This window comes from Chenopodium quinoa, unplaced genomic scaffold (genome assembly GCF_001683475.1).
Source record: "Chenopodium quinoa cultivar QQ74 unplaced genomic scaffold, ASM168347v1, whole genome shotgun sequence".
NCBI lineage: Eukaryota > Viridiplantae > Streptophyta > Magnoliopsida > Caryophyllales > Amaranthaceae > Chenopodium > Chenopodium quinoa.
In genome coordinates, this window is record NW_018742980.1 from 757,395 (window position 1) to 776,843 (window position 19,449).

The 19,449-nt window shown below is 34.4% G+C and overlaps 3 protein-coding genes and 1 long non-coding RNA gene across 6 annotated transcripts; 3 read left to right on the top strand and 1 right to left on the bottom strand.

Moving 5' to 3' along the window:
- The first annotated feature begins 1,427 nt into the window (after positions 1 to 1,427).
- Positions 1,428 to 7,310, top strand: LOC110729347 (fructose-bisphosphate aldolase 3, chloroplastic). Its single transcript, XM_021909080.1, has 6 exons — positions 1,428 to 2,009; positions 3,383 to 3,652; positions 3,770 to 3,879; positions 4,083 to 4,173; positions 5,203 to 5,472; positions 6,734 to 7,310. Exons 1-6 carry the CDS (start codon positions 1,833 to 1,835, stop codon positions 7,010 to 7,012), a joined length of 1,197 nt encoding a protein of 398 aa, XP_021764772.1. The 5' UTR covers positions 1,428 to 1,832; the 3' UTR covers positions 7,013 to 7,310.
- Positions 7,311 to 9,816: 2,506 nt separating this feature from the next.
- Positions 9,817 to 10,188, bottom strand: LOC110729417 (agamous-like MADS-box protein AGL62). Its single transcript, XM_021909155.1, has one exon. The coding sequence runs from the start codon at positions 10,186 to 10,188 to the stop codon at positions 9,817 to 9,819; it is 372 nt and encodes a 123-aa protein (XP_021764847.1).
- A 1,939-nt stretch (positions 10,189 to 12,127) lies between these two features.
- On the top strand, positions 12,128 to 15,683 carry LOC110729348. Its single transcript, XR_002512880.1, has 4 exons — positions 12,128 to 12,421; positions 13,426 to 13,491; positions 14,064 to 14,123; positions 15,466 to 15,683. It is a non-coding gene; the product is annotated as an uncharacterized LOC110729348 (long non-coding RNA).
- Positions 15,684 to 17,016: 1,333 nt separating this feature from the next.
- On the top strand, positions 17,017 to 18,804 carry LOC110729349. Of its 3 annotated transcripts, XM_021909082.1 has the most exons (4): positions 17,017 to 17,507; positions 17,762 to 17,887; positions 18,341 to 18,464; positions 18,566 to 18,804. In XM_021909082.1, the coding sequence occupies exons 1-4, from the start codon at positions 17,500 to 17,502 to the stop codon at positions 18,680 to 18,682; spliced, it is 375 nt and encodes a 124-aa protein (XP_021764774.1). In that variant the 5' UTR covers positions 17,017 to 17,499; the 3' UTR covers positions 18,683 to 18,804. The 3 variants fall into 3 exon arrangements, 2 of the variants coding, with proteins under 2 accessions (XP_021764774.1, XP_021764773.1); XM_021909081.1 differs by having other exon boundaries at positions 17,017 to 17,887; XR_002512881.1 differs by having other exon boundaries at positions 17,017 to 17,883; positions 18,341 to 18,804.
- The last annotated feature ends 645 nt before the right edge of the window (positions 18,805 to 19,449 follow it).

A 19,449-nucleotide genomic window follows, 5' to 3' on the forward strand; every position in this document is an offset into this window, starting at 1 on the left:
GATTTTTAATGAATGATGAGAGATTTGTTTTGGGATTTAACCCTTTGAGCTTTGCTCGTTTGATTGTTAATCAAAAACATCACTTGTTGTGACTCGTGATCATCTTCTAGTTGCGACTAGAATAGACCCTCTATTCTTGCAAGAATTAGAGTACTATCCATTATTTAATTTTTGTGTAATTCTGTAGTTCTTGCTAAAATTCGAAGATACAATATTATTATAGCTTGCGAGCCTTGTGAGAGTCTTGAGAAATCCACATCGGTAACGCTTGATTATGTATGCTAGAGTGACCAACCCTTTTGTATACCAAGAGGTAATTTAGACGTTTTTTTATATACTACATATGCACCTTTACATTTTATAATTTCTTGCAGAAAGTTTTTGTATATCTTTCTATTTGATTCACATGATTGTATTCTATAATTAAATATTTAACCATAACTATTTTTTGTTCTAAACTAAAGCCAACTAATTTGTATAGTTAGATCTCTCAATCAAACTTGACCATATGATAAAATTGTGTTATTTTTTTTAAACCTGATAAATTGAATTATATTAGTAAAAGTAATTATACAATTTTTTTTTTGTATAAGTAAAAGTAAGAGAGAATGGTGTCATATTAAGACAATTTTTATTTTTTTATTTATTATTTTTTTTTTATCATTGGTGGGATAAAAATATGATCATCAAAATGCTAATGAGCAAAAGGAGTGAGAAAGTGAGTAGAAAGAGAATAAAGAAGTGATTTTTTCTTTTTTTTTTAATTATTTTTTCTTTTTTTTATCATTGTTGGCAATGCTTGTTAGTATGTGTTTAAAAGCCTATCTAACAAAGCCTCCAGTATTAGGGCAAGCTTTTACAATACCATAACAACTAAATATTTGCGCGCAACGCGCGCGTAGGCTCACCTAGTTATAATAAAATGCCTACTTAATTTCTCGAAAAAGAAAAAAAAAACGGTTTTTTCACCATATACCCTTGAGTTTTTTGTTTATTCACCATGTACCCCTAAACTTCTTTAAATTCATCATATACTTCTGAATTTTCACAAAAATACACCATATACCCTTGATGACTAATGATTGTTAACTTCGTCAAACATTAGGGTTAATTATGACCCAAAACCACCCTAAATACATTCCCCTACCCCCGAAACCACCCACATTCCTCTTTCCCACCCTAAAACCACCCCTAATTTTCTTTTTTCATCTTTAAAATCAATTATACAGATATGGTTATGGAGATTTAGAGTGTTTTAGGGGTTGCAGAAAGGAGAGAAGTGGTTTCGGGGATGGGGGAAAGAGATTTAGGGTGGTTTCGATGTATAATTCCACTGATCTTTTTCATTAGGGGTATGTGGTGAATTTTTATAACAACTAAGAGGTATATGGTGAATTTGAAAATTTTTAGGGGTATATGGTGAATAAACAAAAAACTAAGAGATATATGGTAAAAAAATCGAAAAATAAATAAATTGAAAACCGAACTTACACGGTTACACCCTACAAGGCCGTTTTGACACATCCCCTCTCATTACCATATCAAACCCAAATCACACACAGGATCAGGCTGGCCATCCTCAAAATGGGTGGGCCGTAGTATACCCAGAATATTCCCCCGATCACTATACACTTTCAGAGTTTCAGTTGATAATCGATGTGCGCGGACTTTCCCAGAAAAACACCAACAGCTCCATTTTATAGCCGCCTACCAATTTCCCCTTTCTTTTATAAGCAACACTTTTGTAGCTACCTTACCTTTACACTTCCATCACTCCATTAAAAAAACAAAAAGAGGAGAGAGAAAGTAAAAGAGATCACCAACAAACAACAATGGCGACTACCAGTTTGGTAAAGCTAAACGCTGCGTCTTCTAATTGGATCGGTCAACACTCCTTCACTCAACGCACCGGATCATCTTCCTCCTCCTCCGTCGCCTTTCCAACTCGCCGAGTCTCCCTTCCCGTCGTCCGCGCTTCCTCTTACGTCGACGAGCTTGTTCAAACCGCTGTAATTTTATCTCTGTTTCATCTATTCTTATTTCATTTTTGAATTTTGATCGTATAATTTTGTCTGAAATATGGATCTATGATTTGATGTTTTTTGTGCGAGTTTCGATGATTATTTGATTTTTGTTATATGATGATTTTTGGTCGCATCAGTGTGTAATTTGGTCTTATGTTGTACGAATTATAATTTTAGATGTAGGTAGGAATAGTCACTATCAGTAATAATTAGTGAAAATTATTCAATTGTCTTACTATTAATGTCGTGTACTTAGATATTCATGAGTGGTGGGCTCGACGGCTTGTTTGAAGGATGGTATATAAGCCTTGAAGTATTATTTATGTGTTTATTACCTTATTATAGTATAAATTTTGTCAAAAACACTAAAAAAAATTTTACATTCTGATCAGGTGAAGAGAACCAAACCTTTATGGTTTTTTTTTTTTTTTTTTTTTTTTTTTTTTTTTTGGGTAATAGATTTGGATCATAATCTGAATCAGATTAGTTGTTAGGTTTGAATCCTGCTGGATGCACTATTAGTCTGATAGATGAAAGTTAATTTAGGCTTGTTCTTGAAATGTCTTTTACGAGTATAAGTTAAAGTAAGTTCATATGAGTTGTGAAAAAGGTCTACAAAGTTTATTTTACTGGTAAATTTTACCTTCGATAAGGTGAAGAGAACCTATCTGATCTTTAGTAATATATTTGGATCATAAAATTGAATTTAAATAATTTGTAGCTTTGAAACCTGCTGGATGAGCGCTTAGTTTGAAAGACAAAAGCTATTATATCCGTGTTCTTGTTATGTTTTTATTCCATAACTTGAGTGTGGTGTGGTGTAGACCGTGTAGTAATGCAAGTTGAACCTGGTATGTTATGGAGTATTTACATTGTCTAATAATTATTGGTTGTTAAGTGGTTTGTCTTGTTGATTTTCTATATGGTTGCTAAATCCCCATGCCTTGGTTTACCCAATGTGAGGAATTTTGTGAGACCAGAAGTGTATTGATGGTGTGCGTGAATGTAATCTAAATGTCCTCTTCTCATGCTATTTTTCTTATTTTTTTAAGAGAATATAATGAATTCATAGGTGTATAGGAGAATAAAAAAAGCCTTTCAAATAGAGTTCTGTAGATGGTTTGTTATGGACCAAAATGTAATTAGTGACATCATGCTTACCAAAGTGTATACCTCTAATATAAGCATTGAATATGCACCAAAAATGCTTCCATCCGAGTTCCCTGCTATCTTTCTAGTCTTCTGAAGACAGTTTTTGATTTCTCTTGTGGTCTGATTCATGCCTTAAGACTTCTTTAATTTACTTCTAATAGTTTCGTCATTGTATCTGTATTTATAATTTTGTTGTAATTCTGCAGAAAACTATTGCCTCTCCTGGACGTGGTATCCTTGCTATTGATGAGTCTAATGCAACTTGTGGAAAAAGGTTGGCGTCTATTGGTTTAGATAACACAGAAGCTAATCGTCAGGCGTACAGGCAGCTTCTCCTTACGACTCCTGGCCTAGGTGAATATATTTCTGGTTCCATCCTATTCGAGGAAACACTTTACCAGTCTACAACAAATGGAAAGAAGTTTGTGGACTGTCTACGTGAACAAAACATTGTACCTGGCATCAAAGTTGACAAGGTATGGTTATTGAAGAAGTTGCTTGTGTCTTCCAAACCTTCATGCTTGTCTTGTATTGTATAACTAATGCTCATTGACGGCGTTGTATTTTCCTCACGTCTTTCGTCTACCTTTCAGGGTTTGTCTCCATTGCCGGGGTCAAATAATGAATCTTGGTGCCAAGGGTTAGATGGTTTAGCTTCGAGATCTGCCGAGTACTATCAACAGGGTGCTCGTTTTGCAAAATGGTGAGCCAAATTCAACCTGTGCTCAACTCGGAATTATTCTCCTATATTGATTTCTTTGGGGTTAGGGGTTGGGGTTTTTGAAATGGTTAGCAAAGTTACTTTTAGTACTGATCCCTTATTCAGATGCTAAGAAGCTAATTTTTGTTTTTCCCAACTTCTGCAAATATCTTGATAATTTGCTTGCTTGATTTTTACAAACATAGGCGTACAGTTGTTAGTATTCCATGTGGACCTTCTGCTTTGGCTGTTAAGGAAGCTGCATGGGGACTTGCTCGTTATGCTGCTGTTTCTCAGGTACACAAAAAGCTTAATGTTTTTCTTTGGAATGTTTTTGGTTTATTTTAGGCAGACTTCAATGTTTGGCGTTGACCAACTCAAAGCACTTAGATTTACAGTGGTCTGTAAATAATTTTGTGAATCATATGTGATATAAGTGTGCACCGTGCTATCATTTTTGTGTGGTGCTCTGGTGCCTTTCAAGTCTAGTCCTGTTTAATTTCCAGCACGGGAGATAAAAACTAAGTTCTTATTGGAAGTCAACAGGCTAGGCAACCTGAGAAGTACAGAAGACTGTCTCATCTAGGCAATGAAGTATTCGTGTTGATCAATTGATAGTTTGGATGTCAGAGCTTTGATAACTGTATATTGTGGACATCTTTTTCATTAAATTCAATTTTAACATAGTATATGAAAATTTGTTAACCAAGAGGTCTTAATGACCTTTTATTTCACAAAGCAAGGCTACCTCCTGTTGGCATCAGCAGGACCTCAATTCCTCAAATACTGTATGATGGAAAATCTAGGGTAATCAAATGAAGCCCAACCTGGTTGTATTTGGGTTATCGCTTCCAAACTTGCCAGTACTCCTAGTTGAGACCTGATGCTGAATAGAGTGATTCTGTGCTTACATTTGTTGAAAAACATGAAGCGTTTGAAGTTCTGAGTTCTGATTGTATTATTGCTTGTTTTATGTACTAAATTTCAAATTATTATCCTTTGGTGAAGCTCAAAGGGTCCAGACAGAAAGTCTAGGCTTTTTTTCTTTTTTCTTTTTTTTGAAATATAAATAAAATGCTGTTAAGGCAGAATTGGAGTCTTCTATGATGTTCTTTCCTTATGAAGAAAATTTCTCATGTTCTTTATGCAAGTTGAATTAGCTAATATAGTGGTACAAACCTGTGTAAGAGTAGGTTCTCCGTTCTTGTATAGATGGTAGTTTTTTGGACATGTTATTGACTTCAATGTATTGCTTCATAAGTTGATTCCTGCATCTGATTAGTCCGTCAAATTTATTATTTTTGTAATTGCTTGTTTATGCTTTAGGACAATGGCCTTGTTCCCATTGTGGAACCAGAAATCCTTCTTGATGGTGACCACCCAATCGAGAGGACTCTGGAAGTTGCTGAGCGGGTGTGGGCTGAAGTCTTTTTCTACTTGGCTCAGAACAATGTTGTTTTTGAAGGAATCCTTCTAAAGCCAAGCATGGTTACCCCAGGAGCTGAGCACAAAGAAAAGGCTTCTCCAGAATCCATTGCAAAACATACACTTCAAATGCTTAGGAGGAGAGTGCCTCCTGCTGTTCCTGGAATCATGGTATGCTGCTCTTAAACTTTCTTTCATTGTTAATTCCTTAAATCGGCATAGGTTTTGTTGCTGACACACATGACCGTTGTGGAGAAAAATTGAAGACTGGGAAGGTGGGAATTAAAATGAATAATTATATACATACAAGGAACATGAGCTAAATCAATCATTTGAAGCTTCTTTAATACAAGATTGGGTGCAAATGGTGAAACCCGGGCATACAACTGAAATGACTCCCTCTTGATAGCCTCCCCTGCCTGTAAACAATTGGACGAGACAGGTTCCTGAATTATACTTTGTGTATTGAAAAGACAAAGGAGACTTTAGACCCTAATTTATTGATAGCAATCAAGAAAAGGATAGTATGAGGGTGGGGAAGAGAAGATCCATGGAAAACCCTAGATCTCAATTGTGTAGATAGGAGGAGGGGATTAAAAGTGAAGGGGAGAAAGTGACTTAGATAGGAGGAGGGGATTAAAATGAAGGGGAGAAAGTGACTTAGATAGGAGGAGGGGATTAAAAGTGAAGGGGAGAAATTGACTTAGATAGGAGGAGGGGATTAAAAGTGAAGGGGAGAAAGTGACTTAGGGGTGCAGTTCATCCAACGACTGTCTCTGCCTAGTATTGTCTTTTATTGCCCCGTCGAATCTTCCCAACTTTGAAAAGTTATGTTTGTGTTCATTATATTGGGACCTAGGAAGGCAAATGAATTACTCCTATTATCTTCCATCCTTTCTTCTGGTCCAACCTAGTTCTCCATTTCCCTTTCCTCATCCAAACAAACCCTAAGTTTTCCTCATTTCGTGCTTTCTTAACTGGTTAATAAATTCTGTCACTGGGAGTTTTCAAATGAACTATCTGTGTCTAATCCTATGAATTTTTGATATTGTGGCTGAGGGTTGACCTACTTTCTAATTAGCTTGGTGTCCAGCTTTATGAGCTCTGCCTTGACTTTCACTTTGCTTTCCCATTATTTTACTTGTTCATGGTATTCATCTGAATGCGGCTTCATGTATTGGTCCATGTTCCTTTTTACCCTTTCTTTCTCCCCCAGTTTTCAACTGATATAGTTAGGTTTCAGGTAAAAGGGGGTAAAAGTAAATAGGGGCAGTGAAAGGTTGGTATGGCATGCTCTTGTAAGGGTTAGAAAATCGATTATTATAAGGATTAAAAAATTGATCATTATTGTCTACTGATTCCTTGATTGTGATTGTTTTTGTCAACTACGTGTTCAAAGAGATCTAATATCATTTTCCCCCCTTTGTTTCAGTTCTTGTCTGGAGGTCAATCCGAAGTAGAAGCAACCTTAAACCTTAATGCAATGAACCAAAGCCCCAACCCATGGCATGTCTCTTTCTCGTACGCTCGTGCACTACAGAACAGTGTACTTAAGACATGGCAAGGACACCCCGAGAACGCAGAAGCTGCCCAGAAAGCTCTTTTGGTGCGTGCCAAGGCAAATTCCCTTGCTCAACTTGGGAGGTATTCTGCCGAAGGGGAGGATGAAGAAGCCAAGAAGGGTATGTTTGTCAAGGGCTACACCTACTAAGGATAGAGTTTGGAGCTATCTATAAGTACCATTGTTAGAGGTGTATTTCATTTTCTCCTCACTAATTACTTGATGTGACCGTCAAGACTGTTACAAGAGCAAGAGTATTGTTTTAATTAGATCGTCACTTGCATTTCCCCTCGTATTGTTGTATGGAAGTAAGAGGTGTTTGAATGTCTGCTTGTTATCGCCTCTACATTGGCATGAGAATAGGTAATGGATAAATCGGGAATAGTGAGGTTTTTATACCCTATCTCTAATTATTTTCTTTCTTACTAAACAAGTAAGAGATTTTGCATTTCCGACTCTATTCATTTATTTTTGGTTCAAGTTTAAGTACAAATTAATCAACATTTTATCTTTTTGCTATTATACTAAAATAAATTTTAAGCTAAACAATTGCACAAGTATTATCTGTCATTTAATTGGAAACTGGAAGTCTGGAAAGCTTAAAATAAATCAAATTTCTCCTATAACTAATCAAATACTTTGCTCCAACACAGCGATATCCTATCTCCTTCTCGATTACCTCCCAAAGCCGATACTCATTGGAAGCAATCTTAATATAATCAGACTCTAACTATTCCATGGTAGTTTTTCTTATTTAAAACGTATGGCCACATTACAACGAATTCGTATATATTTACAATAGGAATATCAAACTCTAATATTCCTAAATATCTTAACTTCTTAAAATAGACTTTGTATCACATTAGCTAACATATATCTTTTCATAAGATATTTTTCAAAATATTATTTATTGCAATAATATCTTTTAATTTAATTCTATCTCTTAATATCACATTCCTCAAAAAAAATCTCTTAATATCATATCAATATACATTCATATGTCAAAACTATACCACAGCAAAGGGAACAAAACGGAGCTAGATACTTCGTAATTGTAAAAGTTAACAAATTAAACCTGCTGTTTTTGTAGCAGGTCGTAAGTATCAATTACAAGTATTTACGACGTATCATTCAAGAGATTGCAATCTATTACGGAGTACTCTCCCTTACTTTAATTTGTACTTCGTAGAGTAAAGACAACAATAAAATAACAATACGAAAAAATCATACAGTATTTGATAACAAAAAGATTGGCAGTAGTACCACATTTTTTATAACAAGAAGATATTTGATAACAAGAAGATTGCTGTCAAAAAAAAAAAAAAAAAAAAAAAAAAAAGGGGGGGTTTTCTACGTAGTAACCTCGTTTTTTCACTTTTCTACGCTGTGACCTAACATATATGGCTTTCTACGCTGTAACCTAAAATACGAAAAGTCACTACATTGTGACCTCGCCGTTAGACTGCCGTTAGTTGCTTCCGTTAAAAACCAAAAAATATTTTTATTTTTTATTTTTTTCATTTCCCCTTCCCCTTTCCCTTCTTCCCTCCATAACCACCAGAGTTGCTTCCACCATCCCCTTTCCATGCTTCCACAATCGCGACCACCACCAACATGACCCCAACCCCCCAGAAATAATCAAAGAGTGTCCGCCAAACATTACTAAACTCAAAATCGTGCTTCAAACACAAAATAATAAAAGGCCAAATTTTCAGAATTGAATTAAAAATTAGCAAATATTAAACATAACAATGTATATAAATAATCTCTAAGATCTATAATATTCATTAATCAAACCCATATTAGACCATAAATCGCCAGTACTCAATTTGGGGGAAAAAAAATCAAAACCTTACTTCAATAATATCGAAATAAAGAGTGATGATACAATTAAAGTTGAGTAGAGAATACGCATTTAGTAGTGAAACGAAATGTTCAATCATATATCACAGTAATACAAAATAATTCAAATTAACTAGTTTTAAAAGTCAAATTCGATAATGTTATTGATATGAATGTGCCCCAATTTTCAATCCAAAATACCCGAAACACAATAAAACCATCCAAAATTGGATTATTGTGAATAAAAATTGAGACTTGGAAGAAAATATACCTGCAAATCACTACCAATTATGCAATTAATATCCGACCTTGGGATTCTTCGGAGCAAAAAACTGTTAGCCATGGATGAGTAGCTTTAGAGGAGAGAGAAAAAGGAATTGGAGTTCTACAGGGAGGAGAGAGAGCGAATGCCAACCAGTTTCACGGGGTCTGGTTTGGTGGGCTTTTGATTTTTCGAAGGGGGTTTTGGGTTGGCTGTCTGGTTTGGTGCGGTGGTTCCAGAGTCTGATTCGGTGGCGGTGGTTCCTGGGTTGGCTGGGGTCTGGTTTGGTGGCAATGGTGGTTCTGGGGTCTGGGTTTAGCTGCAGCGCCGGCACCGGGGGAGGGGAAGGGGAAGGGGGTCTGGGCGGTGATGGTGGTAGTCGCGATTGTGGGAGCAGGGAAAGGGTATGGTGGTGGGGATGGTGGAAGCAACTCTGGTGGTTATGGAGGGAAGAAGGGGAAGGGGAAATGAAAAAAATAAAATAAAAAATTATTTTTTGGGTTTTAACGGAAGCCACTAACGACAGTTTTTAACGGCGGGGTCATAATGTAATGACTTTTCGTACTTTAGGGTTATAGCAGTTAGGTCACAACGTAGAAAAGTGAAAAAAAACGAGGTTACTAGGTAGAAAACCCAAAAACAAAAAAAACAAGAAGATTGTCGGTAAACAATTATTACAAAACTATCCCATCACGAGTAAATAAACACAACCAAAGATCAAGGGCAAAAAATAAAAATGGCAATTTATCAGTTTCGCTAATAATGAAATCCGCAATACTTAACACATCATCTTCATTTACGACTACATTCTTCAAGTCACAGCCTAAATTGTTGAATAATAATTTGAGGACTAATTAATCTCTTTGACCTTCAAAGCAACTCGACTCCTTAAACCCTCTAACGCAACCTTAAATCGCTCAAGATCATCTAAACCCATATCCTCAATAGGTTGCGCAAGAACTTCCTCATATGATCGAAACGTAGGAAAAGCACGCTGAATTATTTCGTCTGCATTAGGGTGTCCGAAAGAGTACACCTTTCCTGCAGGAGAGAATGTAACAACCGCACACTCAACGCCGCACGTTGAACACAACTCGCTCGCCTTCCTGAATAACCCGGCACGGCGTTTCGAGAACGTAACTTGTTTTCTGGATTTGTTATCGATCGGAATTATGTCGATTTTCCTTTTGCCTTTACCACTGATTTTTCCCACAGCAGCCATTGAAGAAGAATAGAGTATGAACCCTAATAGGCTAGTACTTCGGGAAGTTTGTTTTAATGATTTTTTTTTTTTTTTTTTTTTTTACGAAATACCTTAAATAAATAAATGGAGAAAGTAGATGAATTGGGGTGTATATATAGAAATCACAGCACCGCCATAACTCTAACTTTGGCGGTTAAAAAAAACAGGAAAAAGATAAAACGATACAGAGTGCAAGATAAAAACCAAGCAGACTAAAATAAAATACCACTGCTTTCAAAAAAAAAAAAAAAAAAAACCACTAGTACCACATTTTTAATTACAGCAAAAATACTCAATTACCCATTTAATTTGCCACATGTAATATTTCCTAAAAAATCATGACTTTAAAATTATGATTATGATTTTCCCGGAAAAAAATACTAAATAAATTATGATTTTAAAAAGATTGAATCAGAGGTTTGAGGGCTTTGAGGCAACACAAAATACAGCCAATACTTCTAGTTTAATGGGTCATGAGCGCAAATTTTAACATGCACCATGGTGCATACTTCCTCCGTTATAGTATTATTGTAACAATTGAACTTTGCACTATTCAATAGGCTTGTTTGACCACAAATTATGATTTATACGTAAAGTAAAATATAGTCATGTGGGGTCTTGTTAAATTCGTCTCGTAAAATACTTTCACAATATCAACCTTTTATAATTTTCACTCTTATAGAATTATAGATATTTAACATATAAAATGTGATTTAGGATGCGTAATTTCATCCTTGTTGCAATATTTGTGGAACAAAGGAAGTATAAATCTGTGTGCTCCAATATTAAACGAAGAGTTTCATTGCGTGTAGACCAACAATAGCTTCCTTCTTTAAATATATTCTCTCTCTTCTCTTCTCTCCTCTTCCTCTTACACTTTATTTCCTAATAATTTTTTATTTCTCTTTCCTCTATTTTTCTCTCTCTTAAATTCATTCATTATTTTGTTTTTGATTTTATTCCTTCATCACCATAGTTGATCACCATAGATTGAATTCCTTCATCACTCTTGTTGATCACCATATATTAAATTCAAATTTCATTATTTTCAACCTTCAATTTGAAGCTTTGTTAATAGAGTTTCTGCAATGAAGTGAAGTTGAAAATGGCGGCTTCAACGAGGAGAAGGTGGTTAAGACGACGGAGATGATTATTTTCCGATGAGATTCTATTATCTAAATCTCCATGCCTAGGTTTGAGTTTTGGAATATATATATATGTAGCTTTCATATTCTTTTGATTTTTTTTGTTAGTGATATTTGTGTATTTTATTATGAACAGTTCTGTTTTTGGTTATATTTTGGTATTTTGAACATTTTAAGTTATAAAATATGAACGTATGATACGTTTCCTATAAATATATATTTTTACTGACATATATTTTGGAATTATGAACATCTTAATTATAATTCTGAACATGTGATACATTACTTATGAACTTTTTTTTTTGTTTTAGATCTATGTTTTAATTATTTCAAAAAATTTGGCATTTTGTACTTTATAATTTATATATCTGAACATTGATTCTTTGCATATGAAAATTTATTTTGTTTTCGATTTATGTATTTTTAAAACCTTTTTAAGTTTTGTAATTACGAACCTATTATGTTAGATATCTGAACATGAATATGTTTTTTATGAACATTATATTTTAGTTAAATCGATATATGAACATACACTAGTAGAAAAAACTAAATAGGCACCCCCCCTATGGCAGCGGTTCATGAAAACCGTTGCCAACTAAAATGAGCGCCAATTAAAATTTCAAAGTTGGCAACGGTTAACCGTCGCCAACTATTTCTTTTTTTTAAAAATAAATAAATAAATAAATAGGTTAGAGTTGGCAACGGTTAACCGTTGCCAACTCTTAAATTTTGGCAACGGTTAACCGTTGCCAAATACTTATTTTTTTAAAAAAATAAATAAAAATTAAAAGGGTTAGATTTGGCAACGGTTAACCGTTGCCAATTGTGAAAAAAAAAAAACTCGGTTTTTCCTTTCTCAAGCCTCCTGTATACTCCCTCCTGTTCTTCGTTCTTCTTCAATTCATTAAAAAACATTGACGCGCGTTTTCCCTCCCCCCTTCTTCATTCAACAACTCCCCTCTTTGTTCCTCCATTGAAGTGCTGCGAGCTTTCTCACCTCCGTTGAAGACAATACTCGCGTCGTACTCCGGCAATAACTCCCTCCATTGAAACATCTTCAACTGAAGGTAAGTAGCAATTAGGTTTTACTTATATACTTCCATTGATGAATTCGTTCGACTTTTTGGTGGATTTAGGGTTTCGAATCGTGTAATGTTGTTTGATTGATTTGTTTTTTTCAATTTGGTTGTTCTTTGTGGTTTTCGGCTTCTGGGCTATTTGGGTTTAAGGAATTTAGTTTTGATAGTTTTATGGGTTTAGGGTTTTAATTGCTGTGCTACATTGTTGGCAATTTGTGTCATTTATGTGCTTCAATTAATCTATGTTTGTTGAAATTTTGAGTTAATGGTCAATTTGGAAGCATGATGATACGGCATTTCTGCAATGTATATTGATTTATACGATCTTTTCGTGCTTAGTGATGTTCTTACTAGATGACTAGTTGATGCATCATTTTGATTCTATCTTTGTTGAATTTTTTTGTTGTTGGTTATTGCCTACAATATTGAAAATTGTTGAATATTCCAAAGAAGGGAAACTAAGTATGAGCTACGAATACTAAATTAATGGTTTCAGATATGATTCATGACGCCGAGGAGTGTGAATAAATTGTGATTGTTGCATTATATTTTATTTTGGGTTTAGTTGTTAGCAAAAAAAAGTTTGAAGCAGTTTGTTAATTCTTACAAGGGTACTCAATTTAAGCAGCTAGTTTGACTGTAGTTATTGTCAATTTATCATGGTTGGTGTGGATGATACTTGTTGAATTTGCTTGTTTCTTATCCTATTTGTATAGAGTATAGATATCACAATCCCGATGGTTAAATTTGAAAATTATATATGAAGTGCTAGTGCTAGTGTAAATTCATAATGGAATATATAAAAATCTGTGTATTGGTTAAAAGTGTAATTGACTGAGATGCCAGGTTGCTTAGTATGAAGTATATCTTAACTTTCACCTCCTGTTATTACTGAGACATTGTAATTTGTTTTTTTTTGGAAATAGGCTAGTTTTGTTGCTAATGCTGCTAGTTACAAAGTTGTGATGTCATATTTTTTATGCTGTTTGTAGAAGATAATTTTGTAGAAGAAATGGGCCGAAGGCTCTGAAACCAACTCCAGTTATAGTCCGATGCAAGTAAGGCATTTCATCTGATATCTTTCTGAAATTTTGATCTTTGAGTTGACATTCTTGACAAAACATGTGTTTATGAACTGCATATAAGATATGTGCTTTACATTCTTTTGGTTCTTCTATGGAGTTACAAGTAGATAAGAGTTTTGATTTGGGATTTGTTTTGCAACTCTCGTAAGATAAGCAATGGAAACATGTCCACTCCTTCACAACATTTTAATATTGAAGGGGGTGTGTTACACTGAACTTATTCTCTTAATTAGATATCATATCCAATGTGAATATACACGAGAGTGGATAGTGAATTCAGTGGCAAAATTAGGATGTTTATTTATCTATCTGTAGTTTCAAGAAGTTTTTCATTCCAGTTATATGTGAATGTTTATTTGATTGATTGCCACTTTGAGAACAAGGCTATTATTGTTCACTTAAAATAGGATATTTCACAGGAAATATTGTCTCAATCACAGTTCTTTATCCATGAGAAGGAGCCAAATTGAATTTTCACACACTTTTGTTTAATTTTCTAATATCTTTTGTGATTATGTGTAAATGATTACCATTCACTTGTGCAGAAATATGATGTTTTGTTTGAGAGGAATGGAAAACAAGGGAGCTTTTACCTCCAATCGAAGGTCATTCCTACTAACTAACCCCAATTATTATTGAGCCATTTATGAGTTCAATAGACAAGAAATATAGAAAATAGGCATCCTAGTAGCCAAAATGGCCTTACTTGAGCCATTTTGGTTGAAATTGCGTTCCAAGACCACTTACTTGCTCTTTTCTTGTAATCTCAAGCATTAGGCACCTATAAATAAGTGATAATGACATGTTTTAACTAGTTATGATTTCAATATACAAGAATTATAGAAAATAGGCATCCTAGTAGCCAAAATGGCCTTACTTGAGCCATTTTGGTTGAAATTGCGTTCCAAGACCACTTACTTGCTATTTTCTTGTAATCTCAAGCATTAGTCACCTATAACTAAGTGATTATGACATGTTTTAACTAGTTATGAGTTCAATAGACAAGAAATATAGAAAATAGGCATCCTAGTAGCCAAAATGGCCTTACTTGAGCCGTTTTGGTTGAAATTGCGTTCCAAAACCACTTACTTGCTCTTTTCTTGTAATCTCAAACATTAGGCACCTATAACTAAGTGATTATGACATGTTTTAACTAGTTATGATTTCAATATACAAGAATTATAGAAAATACCTAGTAGCCAAAATGGCCTTACTTGAGCCATTTTGGTTGAAATTGCGTTCCAAAACCACTTACTTGCTATTTTCTTGTAATCTCAAGCATTAGGCACCTATAACTAAGTTATTATGACATGTTTTAACTAGTTATGAGTTAAATAGACAAGAAATATAGAAAATACCTAGTAGCCAAAATGGCCTTACTTGAGCCGTTTTGGTTGAAATTGCGTTCCAAAACCACTTACTTGCTATTTTCTTGTAATCTCAAGCATTAGGCACCTATAACTAAGTTATTATGACATGTTTTAACTAGTTATGAGTTAAATAGACAAGAAATATAGAAAATACCTAGTAGCCAAAATGGCCTTACTTGAGCCGTTTTGGTTGAAATTGCGTTCCAAAACCACTTACTTGCTATTTTATTGTAATCTCAAGCATTAGTCACCTATAACTAAGTGATTATGACATGTTTTAACTAGTTATGAGTTTAATAGACAAGAAATATAGAAAATAGGCATCCTAGTAGCCAAAATGGCCTTACTTGGGCTATTTTGATCGAAAATGCGACCTAAACCCTTATATTGCTATTTTCTTGTAATTTCATTCCTTAGTCACATATAACTAAGTAATAATGTCATGTTATTATTATGAGTAAGTATGAGTTCACTTACGTTTTGTGTATTATTCCAAGTTTTGTTCGGGTCATTCCTACTAAGTAACCCCAATTATTATTAATTCACTTCTATTAACTCACATTTTGTGTATTCTAAGTTTTGCAAGGGGCATAGGACAACCATACACGAGCGAGGAACTCCATGTAATTCGAGAGATGTTGGCGACCTACATCACATTTAATTTGTAAATATCGTTTACTAGCTAGCTACTTCATCAATCCTAGCCTTAGCTTACTAATTATGTACTATACATTATTATAACTAATTAAAATTGTTTGTAGGTAACATGACACATTTTTCTAATTAATATCATCTCTTGCGATTGTTATTATTATTTATGTTTTGTTATTAATAATACTAATTATTATTACTATTATAATAATAATTATTATTATTTAACATGTATATATTATTATTGCAGCCAAAAAAAAAAAAAAAATACAGGTCAATGGCAACGGTTAACCGTTGCCAATTTATTTTTTATTTTTTAAAAAAAGGCGCCATTGTAGTTGGCAACGCCAACTCAAGCAATTGGCAGCGGTTAACCGTTGCCAATTATTTTGGGATTTGGCAACCCTCAAATACGCAACGGTTCAAAACCGTTGCCTTTGGGGGGGTTTGAACCGTTGCCAATTTGCTCTTTTCGTGTAGTGATAAGTTAATTTGGATTAAGGAATTATGAACCTCAATTGGGATTTGATATATAAAATGAACATTTAGTATATTTCAAATGAACATTTAGTACATTATAATGAACATAAAAGAATTTATAATGAATCAATATGATCTATTTTTCATTAACAATTATCTATATAAGTTTCTGAACATGAACATATAAAAAATGAACATTACACTATTAGAATTTGAACATATAATTTTTGAAAATAAACATTGAAAATTTTAAATATAATCATTATACTATAATATATTGAGCATCAATAAATATGAACATGACACTACTCAAATTTGAACATTTATTATTTGAAAATGAACATTGAAATTTTAAATATGAACGCAACTATTTTCTAATGTACATCAATTTTGTGAAAGAAGTTTGTCTGAATCGAGATAATTCAATAGTTTTGTAATATAAACTGAACATTTAGAGTACATAAAATGAACATTTCATTATAAAATATAAACGTATAAAATTGGATGTTTATGTTCATTTTTTGTGACGTGTTCATATTTATTTACTAAATGTTCATTTTTTGTAAAGTGTTCATATTATAGACGAGGTGCACCTATTTCTAGGTGCACCATGGTGCACATAATAACTATTGGGTCATGGGTATAATATTCACTAGTAGAAAAAATGAAATAGGCACCCCTCCCTTTAGCACCGGTTCGTGAAAACCGGTGCCAAAAGAAATGGGCGGGATTGAAAAATTCAGAGTTGGCACCGGTTCCAACCAAAACCGGTGCCAATCATTTAATTAGCACCGGTTCAAACCGGTGCCAACTTATAAAAAAAATATTAAAAAAAAAAAAATAAGTATGGCATAGAGTTGGCACCGGTTCGCCTTAAACCGGTGCCAACTATGTTAATTAGCACCGGTTTAAACCGGTGCCATTTTTGAAAAAAAAAAAACCGGGTCTTCTTCGTTTTCATTTCATTTCCCGTACTCTTTCTTTCTCTTGCTTTCATTTCCTCGATCTTTCCTCTTCTCAAATCATCTGCCTCTCTCTCTCCTCCATTGAAGCGTACTCGAATTTCTCCATTGAAGGGGCTTCTGAGTTTTCTCCTTTCATTCGATCTTTCCTCTTCTCATACTCTTTCTTCTCTCTTTCATTCGATCTCCTTTTCCTTCTCTCTTTCTACAATATTGGAGGTTAGGGTTTCTGGGTGCGTCTATTTTGAATCAATTCGTTGGTGTTTAAATATAGGGATGGTGTTTTTTGTGTGATCCTCTTGATTGAGTGACCGGAAATTATTGGTGTTGGTGAACTTTAGGAGAGGGATTTGGAAAGGAGAGAAGGGAAAGTGTAAGAGATCTTGTCTGATAGGTTAGGGAAATCGGGGATCTGAATTGTGATGACTGGATTGTATTAAGTTGGAATCATTCGAAATGGAGCTTGTCCTTGTATATTAACCTTAGTGGCTGTGTTTTGTGCACATGCTTGTTTGCTCATGATCATGTGAGTCTTATAATGGAATCCTGGACAATTTTTCATTGCTCGTACCAGTAAAAAAGCAATCTTAACCAACTTTGTCTGCCATTTCCTTTGTACTTTCAGCAAAGTATCTTGTATCTATCTTTGTTTGTTCTGGGTGCTATGATTATTGCTATCACATTGCCTATCGAGATGTATAGAGTCTTGATGCATAATTGCGTATTACATTCATAATATCTTTGTAAATTGTGTTAGCTTATATTTTTAATGCGTTCTAGGCAAAACAGAGGAAAAGACTTTCAATTAGTGAACTATCTGACAGAGCAGCCAAAGTTCTTGGTGATCATCAGACAGAATCTGTCTTTGGTAGTTTTAGAAGACCAGCTTCCAGAAATGAGTTGTAAGTATGTGCATCCTTTGCTTTGAGTTATGCTGGATTTTTTTTTTCTTCATTCGTAACATGACGATTTGCTCTTCCATAGAACTATTGATTATTTTCTTTAAACGTTTTACCTTCTGCTGAATGTATGCAATGATGTCTTCATTAAATTCTTATCGTCATATTAGTTTCTGTAACTATCTACCTTGTATATTGTGTGCGTGTTTGGGGCTATAGAACTCCCTATAATTTTGTAAATATGAATCTTAATTGATTTTCTTACCCCCTTGCGTATGTGGCAGTGCCGTGTAGATACTTATTTGATATTTGTGTTCTTTATAGTTTATACTGCTTATTTAATAGTTTCCTCCAATAAAACCAAGGTTGAAATTTGTGAACAAAGAATAATCGATGTGGATCATGATGAATTGATTATAAGGAAAGATTAACCACTCTTTCTTCTTTGCTGACATCATAGGTTGAAAGCTAATAGGGCTATAAAGCTGCTTAAAAAGAGGGCAATGTCAAAAGAAGAGAAGATATCTGCTGCAATGGCTGCTGGACTTGATTGGGAAAGTGATGATTCAGAAGATGAAGTTCCAGTAATAATTGTTCACCTTAAAACATCAATTTCTCCTGGTGAAAAATTCTGCTTTTTTTTGTATTTGATTATTCATTACACTTTTCTTTGGGATGGGTTCAGCAACAACCACTGAAGGAGCCTCCATTGCCCGATCTCTTCAAGGACGAGGAGCATTATAACCTCATTTCAGATGTCAGTCTTTATTTCGCGACAATTTTGCTAATGTTGCTTGCTTGAATAATAAAACTGCATTGATTCATTTTTTTTTTATACCAGTGCTACTATCCTTCTACTGGCCAAACTTTAATTCTTACGTACTTTCTAGGATGTTGTATGCTTCACTTGAATTTCTCGTTCAACTTCTTTGATTTTACTTATCTCGCAATATCTGATTACACTTATTAGGAAATAGTGAAATTTTTCTAAGTGTATTTATTGAGAGTTACTGACAGATAGATCATTGACTTTGGTTTTAATTGACACACACCAGCTTGTTTTGTAGGGTAGAATTTATGTTGCAGGCTTCTGTCCAAACTCTAATTACTAATTTACTACCTCTATCCCATTTGTATATAAGGAAAACATATTCGTGTTGGATGTTGTTGGATTCATTTCAATGTGTATTTTCAAAATACAAATTTTATAATTCTTAATATTACACAAATAAAGATATCAATGGTCTACAATGTTGCTGTTTTTGCATTCTTTTCTAGTCTTTTTGTCTATTGTGTGCTGCTGCAGGCTGTGTTCTACTGTGATGCTGAGCTTGTCAGTGTGCTGGGGTTGTTTGACTGTTCCTGTGCCTGCTCAGAGCTTCTGTTTTTTCTGTCCCTGCTGGTTTGCTATGGTCTGTCTTTCTGCTGGCCTGTTGTGTAGCTGTTCTGCGTTCCTGAGCTTGGTTCTGATGTGGTGGCTAAAGTGCTTGTGTCTTTGCTCTGGTGCAGTTTGTGTTTCTGTGACCCTGGGACTGTTCTGCTATGGTTCAGATTGCTATGATGCTGTTT

Bases quoted from the DNA above. Each gene is read 5' to 3' on its own strand.
- LOC110729347 (XM_021909080.1), top strand. From the start codon at position 1,833: ATGGCGACTACCAGTTTGGTAAAGCTAAACGCTGCGTCTTCTAATTGG. The intron at 2,010-3,382 runs GTAATTTTATCT...GTAATTCTGCAG, and splicing joins ACGAGCTTGTTCAAACCGCT to AAAACTATTGCCTCTCCTGG. The intron at 4,174-5,202 runs GTACACAAAAAG...TTTATGCTTTAG, and splicing joins GTTATGCTGCTGTTTCTCAG to GACAATGGCCTTGTTCCCAT.
- LOC110729417 (XM_021909155.1), bottom strand. From the start codon at position 10,188: ATGGCTGCTGTGGGAAAAATCAGTGGTAAAGGCAAAAGGAAAATCGAC.
- LOC110729349 (XM_021909081.1), top strand. From the start codon at position 17,751: ATGCGTTCTAGGCAAAACAGAGGAAAAGACTTTCAATTAGTGAACTAT. The intron at 17,888-18,340 runs GTATGTGCATCC...CTGACATCATAG, and splicing joins CTTCCAGAAATGAGTTGTAA to GTTGAAAGCTAATAGGGCTA. The intron at 18,465-18,565 runs GTAATAATTGTT...GGATGGGTTCAG, and splicing joins ATTCAGAAGATGAAGTTCCA to CAACAACCACTGAAGGAGCC.